The 13,960-nt window shown below is 46.9% G+C and overlaps 2 protein-coding genes across 2 annotated transcripts; both read right to left on the bottom strand.

Moving 5' to 3' along the window:
• Positions 1-1,521: 1,521 nt before the first annotated feature.
• Positions 1,522-11,203, bottom strand: LOC124196264 (eIF-2-alpha kinase activator GCN1-like). The gene is made up of 9 exons (XM_046591184.1): positions 11,110-11,203; positions 10,917-11,025; positions 10,489-10,684; positions 10,243-10,428; positions 9,168-10,179; positions 5,671-9,038; positions 5,256-5,589; positions 4,193-4,876; positions 1,522-4,117 (listed from the first exon to the last, which is right to left on the bottom strand). Exons 1-9 carry the CDS (start codon positions 11,122-11,124, stop codon positions 2,030-2,032), a joined length of 7,992 nt encoding a protein of 2,663 aa, XP_046447140.1. The 5' UTR covers positions 11,125-11,203; the 3' UTR covers positions 1,522-2,029.
• Positions 11,204-11,287: 84 nt separating this feature from the next.
• On the bottom strand, positions 11,288-13,766 carry LOC124196265 (RING-type E3 ubiquitin-protein ligase PPIL2-like). Its single transcript, XM_046591186.1, has 10 exons — positions 13,553-13,766; positions 13,257-13,476; positions 12,859-13,168; positions 12,636-12,781; positions 12,417-12,540; positions 12,192-12,340; positions 11,978-12,129; positions 11,725-11,914; positions 11,522-11,664; positions 11,288-11,455 (listed from the first exon to the last, which is right to left on the bottom strand). The coding sequence occupies exons 1-10, from the start codon at positions 13,582-13,584 to the stop codon at positions 11,359-11,361; spliced, it is 1,563 nt and encodes a 520-aa protein (XP_046447142.1). The 5' UTR covers positions 13,585-13,766; the 3' UTR covers positions 11,288-11,358.
• Between the last annotated feature and the right edge of the window lie 194 nt (positions 13,767-13,960).

Below are 13,960 nucleotides of genomic sequence, written 5' to 3'. Positions count from 1 at the left end.
GAGAGTCTGCATTGACGATTACATCTACCCAGGGTGTGTGTGTATATATAGGTGTTTCCAGAGTCAATAATTGCCCGGCTTTGAAGGAGGAAGCGAAAAAATAAAGAAAAGAAAGAGAGAGAAAAATGATGATGAATAAAGAAACACAAGAAGGTTCTAGAGACCTTGGAATAGTTTGCATACTATGTCGACTTTTCTCTCTCTCTCTCTCGGTTAACAAACTACCTGGAATTATGTTTGAAAAGAAAAACTATGTGTCTATTATTCTTCTTTCTTTCTTTTGCCCAGCACACGGCGATCGGGGCAGGCCGGCTCCTCCGCGCGCGCTCATCCGAGAGAAGATTTCGGGCGGCTTTTTTAGACTAAAAAGAAAAAAATAAAATAAAATAAAAGAAGAAAAGAAGCTCAAGAAAAAGAAAAAAGAACGGGGCACCGGCTGTGTGTGTGTGTATGTGTGTGTGCGCGCTGCGTCGTAAAAATGTAAACGAGTTGTAATCTAATGTAATGATACTCTGTAATCAAGGGGGTCTCTTCGCGGTACGCGGTCAACTGTGATTAGCTTCATCCTGTTTTTGTGTGTCTGTGTGTGTCTGCGACGAGGGCCAATACGAAACGTCTCGAGCTCTTAACTCTTCTTCTTCTTCTCCCGACCCAACTACATCGCGCCGCGCCTCCTACACCAAATTTCCACACACAGCCGTGGCATGTTAAACCGAATCAAATGCAATGTTGACTTTCTTCTTCTTCTTCTTCTGACTTACAATTTTTTCTCTTCAAAGCGTGTGTGTGGGTTTCTTCTTAGCCATCTGGGCAAAGAGAGAGAGAGAGAGGAGCTTCATTCGAGAAACAACCTGGACTTGAGTCGTCGTCCTCCTTATCTCGTCGTTGTATAGCATTAAGAGCTAAAGAGAAGGAGACTTGGCGTATTAGACTATATCTCTTTTTTCTCTCCAACGTTAACTCCCCACCCAAAACGCTAAAACTCGATTAGTCTCAGTGGATCGCGTCGTGGAAGAAGAAGAAGTTGTTATATACAGGCGGCCGCAGAAAGAATAGAGAAGAGAAAAAAAAAATAATAATAATGATACAAGAAGAAGAAGAAGAAATGCATAAAAATCAGCCCGGGCTTCGATGTGGGAAACAACACGAAGAGAGAAGAAAAAGACGAGCGTAACCAATACGACATGGTTGTGATGCCCTCCTCCCCCCTTTTAGTGAAACAAAAGAGCAACATGGAACAAGAGAGCGACATTGTTGATTCCCCATTCGATGATCAAATTACACACCTTTCAGAAAATACAAGCCGGCGGCGGGCGCTCTTCCGTGGGAGAGAGAAAATTCCGAAAAAAATAAAAAAAAATAACAGTTTCGCCATAGATCCGGACCACGTAGTACTCTATTACAAACACAACGTCCATCATCATCAACAACAACAGCACACAGCTGTGCGCCCCGTGTGAAATCAAACCCCCCTCAACTCTATCCGCCAAAACAAGATGGTGTAGTTGGAATATTATTCTCTAAGCCTCACCGAAAAAATGTAATCATCAAAAGAGTTGAAAACAAAAACAAGAAATGGCTAAACACGATCAACATACTTGCAAAGAGGTTATATCATGTTCTTCTCCAACTTCTTCCAGGCCCGTCATCGTTCACCCAAAAAATATTAAAAAAAAAACTAAGAAAATTGCGTGCTTTTTCTCTCTCCTCCGTGATGATGACGAGGCATCTCCTATCAGCATTATTAGCCAGAGTGCTTGCAACACAACAAAAGAATAAGGAGGGGGATTTTTCTCTTCCTTCATTTCTTCCAACAAAAAGAAAAAAGATGCGAGGAGCGAAGAGAATGAATCGGTTACAGAGTCAGAGGGATCAAGGAGAACAGAGCTCACGCCTTGAATCGGGGAAAAAATAGAAATGGACCCGGATTGAGGTTGGTGTGTGTCTAGATGTGCATGTCCTGTATGTTGTTGTTGTGTTGTTGTTAAGCCGAGACACGGGTGCGCGGATTTATTTTCTTTTGCTTTTTTTATGACACCAGCGTAGCGTCCAGTTCCTCTTCTTTCGTTTCGGGTTGACTGGCCATTTTGCGCAAGACTTTGGAGATGACCTCGGAGAGCGAGTCGCGAGCTCCGGGATCCAGCAAGTTGACGCATTGCTGCTGCGTTTCGTCATTGTGTCGCAGGCGCAGCAGGGTCACCAGGGCCGCCTCGCAGGCCGACCGGACGGCCGTGTTCTTCTCTTTGGTGCCGTTCACCAGCTGCGGCAGCAAAACTTTCAGGAAATCAGACGGAAGGGCCGTTTTAGAGTGACGGCCCAGATAGTGGCTCGTCTGGGCCACCAGCTGCTTCACTTCATTGCTGGCGTGATTCAGAGTCTTGGCGAACGGCTGGCTCAACGGGACCGGAAACGAGACCGGACTGCCGCCGCTAGTGCTCGACATCAGGTGCTTGAAGAGGAAACCGATGGCCCGGATGCTGTTTGACACGATGGGAATCCGGTCGGCCGCCAAATAACTGAGAAGGACGCGGTGCAACTTGTCGCGCCATTCCGGCGTGTAGACCTGTTCGGCCGCTTCCTTGAGGGCCACCGAGAGACAGGCGCTCTTGCCGTGACGTAGCGTCCAGTCCAGCGACGGATCGTCGTGGATCAGGCATTCGTTGACCAGGGCTTCCAGCTCGTCGGCGGGCAGGCGACGGAAGAGGGCGCCCAGACATCCGGCGGCGGCCGATCGAGTCGTGTCTTCCGGATGCGACAGCATCGACTGTAGAGTGGCCAAGATGGACTTGCGGATGGGCTCACTCATCTTGTCGCCGGCCGGAGTGATAACGCCTCTGAGGGCCTGCAGCGACGTCTCCCTGATGGACGAATCGTCCGTCGTCTTGATGCTGGTGTAGAGCTCATTAAAGAGGGGATCGGCCCGCGTGTGGATAACAATCAAGTGACTGAGAGCCGTTGCCGCCTTGAGACGGACTTGACGGTTGGGATCGCTCAGCGATTTGACAAACGTCGTCTGCAGCTGCGGCAGGAAGGGCTTCAAGAGGGCACCCACTTTGGCCAGCAGGAGGGCCAGCGTCTCCAAAACGGCCACCTTGACACCGAAAGCGAATCGATCGCCGAGGATACGGATAAGCGGTCCGGTTATGGCCACAACCGACGGCTTGAGAGCTTCAGGTGATGTCAACTTAATCAGCTCGCCTAATCCTTGAGCGGCTTGTTCTTTCATCTCGGGAGGTCCGTTCAAAATGGCCTCGCGGTAGACGGGCAGCAAAGGAGCGATACCCTTGGCCAGACAACAGCCAGGCAGGAATTCTTGACCTTTGAGGTCACTCATGGCAAAGCGAACAGCTTGACGAAGGTCGCCGACGTGCGCCATCTGTTGGGTCGCGTCCAGAGTCTTGATGACCGAATTCAGCGCCTCTAGCGCCGGGTTTAAGACGCCCGCATCCGTGTCCGTCAGCAGATGGATGAGACCGCGCAGGAGCTGCGGCACGTACTGCGTGTAATCCGCTTTCGTGTGGGTGCAGAAGCCGGCCAGCAGCGAGACGGCCGCCCGTCGCATCACCTTCTTGTCCGACTTGGTCGAAGTCAACAGCTCGTCCATGATGGCGCGGATGCCCTGCTCGTCCTGGACAGACAGCAACACCACCTGGCAGTATTCCACTTCCTGGGCCTCGGCCGGCGTTCCGGCAGCAGACGTCACGGCGGCCAAAAGGGCGGGCAACAGGCGGTTAAAGTGTCGGGCCAAAGCGTCGCCGGCCACCGAGGCCAGAACCGAAAGCGCTTTGGTGTTGACGGGCGGGGCCGTGAGATGCGGAATCAAGTAGGGGAGAACGACGCGCGGTTTGATGGCCATCACTTGGCGAAGGCCGTCCAGGGCGTTCTCACCCTGCTCGGGATCGTTGAGAGCTTCCAACATGAAGGGCAAAATGTCGTCGAGGGCTCGACCGCCCACCGTGCTGTGAAGGCTGTCGAACGTCTTGGCAGCGGCCTGTCTCACCTCGGACAACGGGTCGCAAAGGGCCTTGCGGACGGTCGGCACCAGACTGTCGACAAAGGTCATGACCATATCGCGGGACGTCGACGCCATGATCTCCGACAGGCCAATACAGACTCCCTGTTAGATGGGAGTAAAAATAGTTAAGAGGTTACAAATTGAATCGGGAAATTTGGCATTCATTTTGGTTTTTACCTGTCGAGTGTCGGGTTCGTCCGAATTGAGTCCATCTTCTAGGATGGGAATGATTTCCGGAAGGACTCGCTCTCCCAATTTGCGGACGAGGTCGCCCAGGGTGCGGGCAGCCACCTGCCTCTTATCGTAGACCGAGCTGGCCAAACAGCTCAGCAATAAATTGAACAGGGTGGACAGGATTTCGCGCAGCGTCCTGGGCGTGTTGGTGACAACCACCTTCCAGACGTGCAGGGCTGCCTGCCTGACGAGTAGGGCCACGTCAGAGCGACCCATGTAAAGGCCGGCCAAGACGCGGTTGCGTCTCTCCGAGCCCAACGTGGCCATGATGGCCTTGTGAGACTGCTCCGTTCCAAAGTTGTCATCCTCGCTGGCCGTTTCCGTCGACATTTTACCAGACACGCCGGAAATCTTGTACAGCAAATCGCCCAGCAGTTGGATCGAGCTGTAGCGAATACGCCAGTTGTCGTCAAAGAGACCCAGCTCCAGTTCGGGCAACAGAAGCATGATGGCCGTGTCGGCGTACATGTTGACAATGCGCTGGCCGGCGCGCAGGGCCGTGTCTCTGACAAACTCATTCTCGTCGGCGAGCGCCTTCAGGATAGAAGGAATAATCTGGCTAATGTAAGGCGTGAATTCATTCTGGAACACTCCGGGCAAGTAGATGAACATGGTGATGTAACCATCCTGGAAATAGATTAATAATACAATTTATATTTTTTTTTGTTATTTCGTTAATATGCGCAGCCATTCTATTGTGTTGTTGTGCACGAGGGTTCAGAGAAGCGATAAAAAAATTGTTATCCAATTAACCCCGTATTTTACTAGTTTCCAACCAAAACACGTCGAAATATAACGGTTCGATTTTTATAGATCTAATGTAATAAAAACAAAAAAGAATAAGACCTCTTTTGTTTTCTAGCCTTTCCAAGTTAATAGCTCGTGGGTCATTTAACAGATTTTTAATTACCACCCCGACCACGTTGGCCACCTGACCCTGTGAAGAATTCGGAAACAAAAGAAGAAAAAAAAAAAGATTCGAGGCTCGTATCGAATCGACGCTCACCTTGACATGAGGGGCAATATCCTGGCGTTCGGCGGTGGCGATAATCTCGGGCATCAGTTTGTGAAGTTTGTCGACGCCCAGGCCACCCACCACTTCCGACAATCCCTGAGCGGCGCCAGATCGATCCACCGACGACGACTCGGATGTCAGAGTTTGCATCAACCAGGGCAGAAGATCGTCAAACGAAGCTTCACCCATTCCACGTACCATGGCGCCCAGAGCGCGGGCGGAAACGCTTCGCACGTCCGGGACAGGATCCAACAGAGAAGCTTTCAATCCAGGGATAATGGTAGACAAATACGGGCTCAAATCCTTTTGATCCGTCAACGAGTACCTGAATAGAATTGTTGGGTACAAATTATCTCCTCGTTACAAAACAAAACCAAATGAGATAACAATCGATAAATGAACTCACATGTTGCCGATAATCTGCGCTGCCATTTTACGCGTTTCGGTCGAGCGGTCCTGGAAGGCGCGTTGAACGACGGGCATGATGAGAGCCAACGAAGGGGCGTCGATAAAGTGGACGAATTTGGTTTCCAGTAGAGTGGCCAGACAAGACGACGTCTTTTTGGCAGGATCTTGAAGCGCCTCCAACAGAACAGGCACAATGGCTTGAATTTCGGGGTTTCGGATAACTGAGCCAATAATCTGAAGGGCCTGAGCTCCGGCTGCCTGGACTTTGACGTGACTGTCACCCAAAACCTCGATGAGCTTGGGGACGATACCAGGAAGGCAAGAAGAGAGTTGCCGAGGAGCGCAATAAGCCATGGCGCCGAGGAGTTCAACCGATCCCGTTTTGGTCCTCCACGAATCTTGTTCCAGAGCAGCGAGTAACGAGGGCAACACCAACTTGACTCCGTGAGCGCTCAATTTGCTCATGACAGCCTTGGCCGTGTCATCGGCCGCTTCGCGGACAAATTTGTCTCCATCGCCGAAACAAAGTAGCAAATGTGGCAGAACGTGGACGACATAAGGCTCGAACAGACGGCCCAGCATGGAGCAAAGCTGCTCAAAAGCAAAGAGAGCTCCTTCGCGATGTCGTGCATTCTTCTTGTTCTGAATAGCGTCCGTCAGGCTGGTCATAATGTCCAGTTGTTTCAACGATAAAATGCCCAGGCCCTTGACGATGCCGGCAATGCCATAGGCGGCTCCTTTACGATCGCCGTAGTTGTTGGACGACAGCAGTTTCTGGAGCAGACGTTGCACCAAAGGAGCGACTTCATCTTTAATGGCCGGAACCAATGGCGGCAGACAGTTGGCCACGGCCTCTTGGACGGGCTGCGACGGCGTCGACAAAGCGTCCACCAATTTGTAAATGATGGGCTTAACACGGGAATCTTCCTTCTCCAAATGGCGGGCCAATGAGCCCATCAGAATGACGACCGACTGGCGAACAGAGTCGAAACTGCCAGACTTGGGGGCAACATCCATGAATTTCTCAAAGACTGGGAGCAGTTTGGTGATGGTCTCCTTGCCGTGTTGGTCCACCATGGCGACAGCAGCGTTCAGCATGTTCTTCTTGACGCTGTCTTCGCGGTCGCCCAGTCCTTTGGGCACAAAGAATGACGCCAAACGGACAACAGTGACTTCCTCCATCAACGGTACAAGTCTGTAGAGAGCCAAGCCGATGCCAGCTCGAGGCTCCCAAACATCGATCGGCGGCTGTAGTTCGCGACCAAAGTTGTCCAAGACGGCCGGTGTCAAATCCAATCTGTCGCCGTACAATTTGATGAGGCGCTTGGCGGTCGGGTCAACTTCGGCCGCATTGAGTTGCAAAGCAGAAGCGAGGGCCTCAGCTCCGGCCGCCCTGATGGGTTCCACCATGTGAGTGACATCTTGCAGCACCAGCTCGAACATGTTTTTGACCGGCTGTAGCTGAGCAGCGGCCCAGAGTTGTTCGCCCTTCTCGCGAATCTCGGGAACCACGTCGAATTTCGCCACCCACAGTCTGTGGTTCAGATGATTGGTGAACGTTTTGACTCGATTACGTGTCAGGACGGGCAGCAAGACGCTCAAGCTGTGAAGACAGGCGTCTCGGACAGAGTCTACGCTACTCTCCAGACTATCCAGCAGACAATTGAGTTCCTCGTCGGTGGCCACGGCACAACCGGCTTTCCCAGTGGCGGCCGCTGCTACTTCCAGCAATGCCGCATAGGCTGTCTGTTGTTCTCTGCCGGAAGTGGTTCCAATCAAATGAATCAGCAGCTCCATCATCTCCTTCAGTGGAAGTAGGCGGGGATTGTTTTGCGGATAAGATTGGCCGTGCTTGCCGACCGATCTCAGACCAGCATGTCGCTCAATCAACTGGATGCCCTGGACAGCCAAAGCTTCCTCCTTGGATCCGAGAAGTTTCAACGTCCCGCGTACAAATGGAAACGTGTAGGTGAATGTAGAGGCGTTCAGCGGAGTAGCGGAGGCACGAATGACCTGCTTGAGAACTCGTCGCGAGGCATCGTCAATCGATTCAGTTTCCCAGGCCGGATCCAGATCGCACATGGGCTTGGAGAGGCGTAGAGTGACGTTGGCAATGCTCTTGGCTAATAGTTCCATGTCGGGTTCAAAGACGGATTTCCTCAAGTCGACCCAGAGTGGTGTCAGCAGTGGAGCTGCTACGGGAGAGCTCATGGCTCGCATCATCCAGGGAACGAGCTGCGTCAGCTGATTCGACAGCACACTGGGCACGTTGTCGATGGCCGATTTCAGCATGGAACACACCTGTCGGACGACGACATCCAAGGCCGCAACTTTGCTTCTGATGGCGCTCTCCTTCTCCAACTGGACGCGAATGGCCTCCTTCTGTTTGGGCGACATTTCGGGCCCCTTCTTTTTACCCTCTCGTATCCGTTTCTCTTCCAGTTCCCGGATGAGCTGCAGCTCTTCCATTTGCTCTTTGTACGAATAGGCTTTTGATTCTCGCTTGATATTCCGAGCGGCTTCCTCTTTCGCGTTTTCCAGGACGCTCCTGTCGTACAGTTCGCCTTCTCTCGTTAAAAAAGTGAAGTAATCGTCGCGCGTCACTTTGAGCAATTCTTCTTGGCCCAGGGTGGCGCTGACTGCGTCTAGCACGTCCTTGATTGTCTCTTCGGGAGCTAATTTCATGAGTCCAGAAAGGGATGCTTCCGGCCAAGCTCCCGGCTTGTGATTTTTGATCAATTCTTCCTTCAGCTGTGCATAACACCGGGTCACGAGGGTTTTGGGGACCTGACCAAAATGCTTGACGATGTAGTACCAGCAAAGGGGCTGAATAGCGGCGATGGCCGGGTGGTGAGCGGCTTTGAAACAGGCTACAGCCAATCGATTGTACTTGTCTTGGGATAGCCCCTTCACGGTGGTGATTGTCTGCAGGCAGAAAATCAGCGAATTGGCGTCCGTCTCGGTCAGCGAGGCAGAAAGAACTCCTCCAGCCGACTCGCCTTCCTCACGATTTCGAATACCGCTGGTAACTTTCACGGTGTGCAAATAGTTGGTAAACTCTGCAACTAAGGCTAGAGAACGATCGATGCTGGACCCGCTGGTGGGATGAAAAATCTTCTTGACAGCGGCAGCAGCTCGAGTACGAAGGGAGAAATTTGGTCGAGTAAGTGCGAGAACCATCGCACGGTAGTAAGGCGCCGTTTTATCACCGATCCGTTGTTCGTGGTTGACGAAGAGCGATTCGCAGAGTAAGACCACTTCGTGCCATATCTCTTCGCTGAACGAGGATAACATTTTCTCATTAACAAATAATAATTTGTCCCCATCTGAAAGAATGCTCCATAAAGGACCGCACTGAGTTTCCGCCTGAAATAATTAAGCGTCAACATTAGAACTGCATTTTAATTCAAATGAATTATGATAAATATTTATTGATTTATAAATAAATTTGAATAAAAATAATTTAATAAATAAATTATGAATTATTTGATTTACCTTCACATCTAAATTGGCGCATCGTAGCAACAAAGTAGCGGCAGTCAGACCCTCCGAGACGATAGCTGCTTGCGTTGGCTGAGCAGTTGCTCGTTCCAATGATTTCAAGAGAACAGGAATCAATTCAATGCCTTGAGGCAAGCTTTCCCCGTGCAAAGATGCTGCCATGCAACGTATGTATCCCGTTCTGATTCCAGGTGTTGACGTCTTCAATCCCATTCCTTTCTTGAACATTTCCATCAGCGACTTTGGGATTGTGGCTGCGAAACGATTCGTCCATAGCAAAAGAGCCGAAAGAGCTTGAGTTAAGGTCCCTTCGTGAACTTCCGTGTCCAGAATTTTAACAAAGTGTTCTGCAGCGTCGCAGCTCAATTGGTGAGTGCTGGCGCCGGTGGCACAGTGTTTGCTCAAGTGGCCGATCCCTTCGAGGATGGAGATCTTGTGCGAGGCAAGGGTCAACTTTCCCTCGGAACCCTGCAGGACGCCAAAGTAAAGATTTAAGAGTCCGCGAACCGCTGCTGCCTCGCTGCATTGCTTGGCCAAGGCCTCGGTGGCAATTGATGCTTCCGCTCGGGTAATGTCCTCTTTGGAGTGAAGGCAAGTGACTATAGGTTTGGCCAAATCAGCGGCATATGCGCTCAAATCAATAGAGACGGAGGCAAGCACTTGGCCGACGCATCCTAGGATAATTTCCGGGCTACGAAGCATGCCTTTCAGCAAAGCAGGAAGAAGTAGACTTTTGAAATCTTCGTGTGTAAGTAGTTTCAAAAACGGCTTGCACTGCTCCACAAAGTAGACATCTGGCTTAACTTTAGTGGTGATGGCGATCTTGATGAAGGAATCCAACAACGAGCGTCTCATTGATTGCAATAGCTCAGCATTCTTGTTAGCTTGAACGAAGGTCAGAAGAGCACAGCTGAACACCAAAGACTGGAAAGACGTCTCAAGTTCACACAAAGCTGCCCAATATTGGGCTTCTGATCCAGGAATTTGTTTCCATCCTTGCACCAGTCTAAAGAAAAAGAATCCATTCACTATAATTTTTAGATTTCTCAAACAGTCTTTTAATTCACACCTGTGATTTGCTTTTTCAGACATCTTCTTGGATTTTGAAGCCAAAATACTGGTGTACAAACAAGATTGGGCTTCAACTAACTTTTGGAAAGCAACACCTGTACAATTTGAGGCATCTTTGAATCCATGGACCAGCAATTTACTTGACCAGTCAAAAGCAGCAAGCAGTTCTTTTGCCAGTGTTTCCCTAAACAGAAAAAATTCAATAAACAAGGTAATACAAATAATTTCAATGTTTGCTACTTACGATGACGCAACATTCCTGTAGGCTGTAGAATATGCAGCCAAAGTGGCGGAAAGATGTTGTACTGTTGGTGCATTGTGGTGCTTTAGTAGAACAAGCAAGAAATCTTGAACCAATTTTCTTGAGGAACTCTTGTGGTATCTTGGTAGTGTAAAGACCAAAACTCTACACACTCCTTTAATAACACCCTCACTGACATCTAAAAATAACCCAAGAAAACAAATGTATTACCAGATTAATAACCGAAACATTTTGGCAAAAAACTGCTTTATGGACTACATCTCGAGAACTCGTAAACATGTTTTAAAATTTCCTCTAAAGAATGCCACTTGGGAAGGAATCTGACAGCAGAACAATTGTATTGGATTGTTAAAAGAGCAATTTACTCAAGTCTAGCTTTAGATATCTCGGTAAAAGAGTTATTTATTTACCAGAAGTCGTGTCCGAGAAGGCATCGTTTAGTGCTTTAAATACTTGAAAACGTTCGAGATAGCTGGCTGATTGTACCCTCAAGGGTAAATCTTTCAGCGCTTTCGCTAACTAGAAAACAAATCACCAAAAGACATTGATTATTGAACGCGTAATTTAACAAATTATTATTTATCATAAATGTGGTTTGCTTACCGGTTTGTCATCCATCGTGTGTCGTTTTGGCAGACGAGAGGACAATGCTGCGTTGCCGTCGCATATAAAAAAAAGTCAGTAAAATTGTGAACCCTTCCTTCCCCTTTTTCGATTTTTATTTTTAATTGCTACAGAATTATTGAGTAAAAAAAATGACATACAATTTGATAAGAACAAGTGTTCGAGAAAGAGTTTATTTTTAAAAAATCAGCCACAAGTAAGCAAAGAATAATCCAATATCCGGGAAGGTCACCAATTACTGAAATTACCAAATGAATAGTTAGCAGATGTTTTAGCTTTTTTATGTTGAGAACTGCCGGATTCTTCTCCAGCCGAATCAGCTGGTCTATAAAAAAAAATAATAATAAGCTGCAATGAAACTATTTTATTTAATAGAAAATTAAAGATATACTTGTTGGTGAAAGCTTTAGGGTTGATGTATTTTCCTACACCAGATTGTTTGAAAACCTTAAGCTGGGCTTTAGGGATGGAAGCCTTTGCTTCCTTCAACTGTCTCTCAGCTTCTTCTAGCGCTGCGGCTCTCTCAATCACCAACTAAAATGTAAAAACAAAAGTAAATTTTGCTTCTAAGGTTGAATTGATTTTCTCGGCAACCTTTTCGTCTACTTCGGCATATGGGTCTGTAAATATCTGTGACGACTCAATAATAATCTCTTCTACGGGTCGATCTTTATTGTCAGTACCAATTCGTTCCATAGCGCTCAAAGTTTCCATTCCACCCACGACACGACCGAATATTGTGTGCTTTCCGTCCAGATGTTTACACGAGCGATAGGTGATAAAACTGAAAGAGTAATAATCAAATTGATGCGTAATGTATGCATAGAACTAGATAATTTAAACGTACAACTGAGATTTATTAGTGTTGGTTCCCGAGTTCGCCATCGATAAAATACCCCGACCGGTGTGGGATAGATTCGGCTTAAATTCATCTTCAAATGATCCTCCCCAGCAAGACTCTCCTCCGGTACCAGTTCCAGTGGGATCGCCACCTTGAATCTGGAAAATTTTTGTTAGGAAATCTCTGTAACAGCCCGTGATCACGTTGAGATCTACAGTACCATGAAATGCTTGATAGACCGATGAAACTTGGTGTTGTTGTAGTAGCCTTTTTTGCACAGGTTGACGAAATTTTCACACGTTTTAGGTACCATTTCACAATGTAACTCTAAATTAAGAGGCCCGACATTTGTAACTAGTCTAACATAACCTAAGAAATTAAATTGATGAAATAAAAACAAATTTAGATGGTTTGTGAAGAATTCATTACAAGAAACTACTTTAACCTTTTTTCTTAATGCGCTGATATCGAACGATACTTTCATCGAGAATTGCTGGTTCATGCTTAGTTTCTGGTGCCATCACCGTAGAAGTAAAACCAGCAGCGACAGCCCCGGTGGAATAATGAGCCTGATAGTTTTTTTTTGTTTTATAAACAAGTTATAAAAACGAAAATAATAATAAATAAAAGGGATAAATTTAAAACTTTAACTGAATCAAATTACCGCATTAATGGAATCAGCTACTGCTTTTACAGTTACAGTCTCTTCAGGTGCCTTGTATTCCTGTTCTAATTCTGCCAAAACTCCCTTCGTTTCTGCATTGATGTATTTGAGACGGGCTGCAGGATCGGTTTTGGCCCTTATTAATTCTAGTAGAGAGAATCATATTTATGAAAGCAAATCAATTGGCGTTGTTAAGTCTATAATCAATAAGACAACAAATTACCTTCATTTTCGATTTTTTGGTCATGCGTTACATGATAAAATTTAGCGATGTTAAACTTTTCTAGGTGAGATGGGTCTTGAAGAGTGATAATGTCTTGACGAGCAAATGTTTCATCTGTTAACAACTCTTTCCAGTTTTTGGGCTTCAGATTGAGTTGCTCTACTGCCTCATAGGAGAACACATTTCCAGTAGTTCTGATGGCCACAATGTGGGATTTGTCTGTGAACTGCTTGAACAATACAGGGCAATGGTATGCCCCTTCAGCATTTTTATGATAATTTAACCTCAGAAGGGCTTTGCTTTCCAATGGCTAGAAAAATTAAATTCTCATAAACATGCCTTTCTAGTTCAAGTTTATCGGATGAAGCAAACATGCAATACCCATAAGCAAAACTTACTTTTCCTGTTACTGGATTAGTTTTATACTTTTTCAAGTATGGAACTATAGCAAGAAGGTCGAAAACATTTCCTTCAGTGTCACACAAAGGATTCTCAAAAAGCTGAAGTGACAAGGCACAGTGATCATATGGAAGTCGTCGAAATGAAGCACTGGCACTATTTGGATTAACAGGCTTCTTCCCACCATACAATGTGCTCCACTCTGTACTTGTCAAGTACCTAAATATAAGATAGTAAACTAGTTAGTGTTTTCATACTAAACATATCATTCAAATTGAAATATCTTAGAACTTGCATTTTATCTTTCTGGTGTTGTCGTTTTCCCATTTTCAGATAGTTTTCACGCTTTGATGAAGAAAAACAGTATCAAAGTTCTCTGTGAAATACACAAATTAAAATCGAGCAAACTTTTTTCAGTTTATGGAATAGAACGCCAAACGACTAATAAACCGACTTGTTGTTTTGGCACACTGTCTTGAACGTCGTCTGCTTACCCTTCAAGCTTCAACCGCTCGACTTAAACTTTTAAACTTTTTGTCTTTTTATAACGATTATTGAATTGTTCTACCATTTAAAAAAAAATTTTATGTACGAAAAATAACATCCAACGATCACATCATCAAGAATTTCATTGGCCAAATTAAATGATGAAATATTGGTCGTTGGACGTTCAGCCACTAGGGGGCCAGGATCGACCTTCATA

This window comes from Daphnia pulex, chromosome 6 (genome assembly GCF_021134715.1).
Source record: "Daphnia pulex isolate KAP4 chromosome 6, ASM2113471v1".
NCBI classification, from domain to species: Eukaryota; Metazoa; Arthropoda; class Branchiopoda; order Diplostraca; family Daphniidae; genus Daphnia; species Daphnia pulex.
This window is presented reverse-complemented; position numbering and strand designations above follow the sequence as displayed.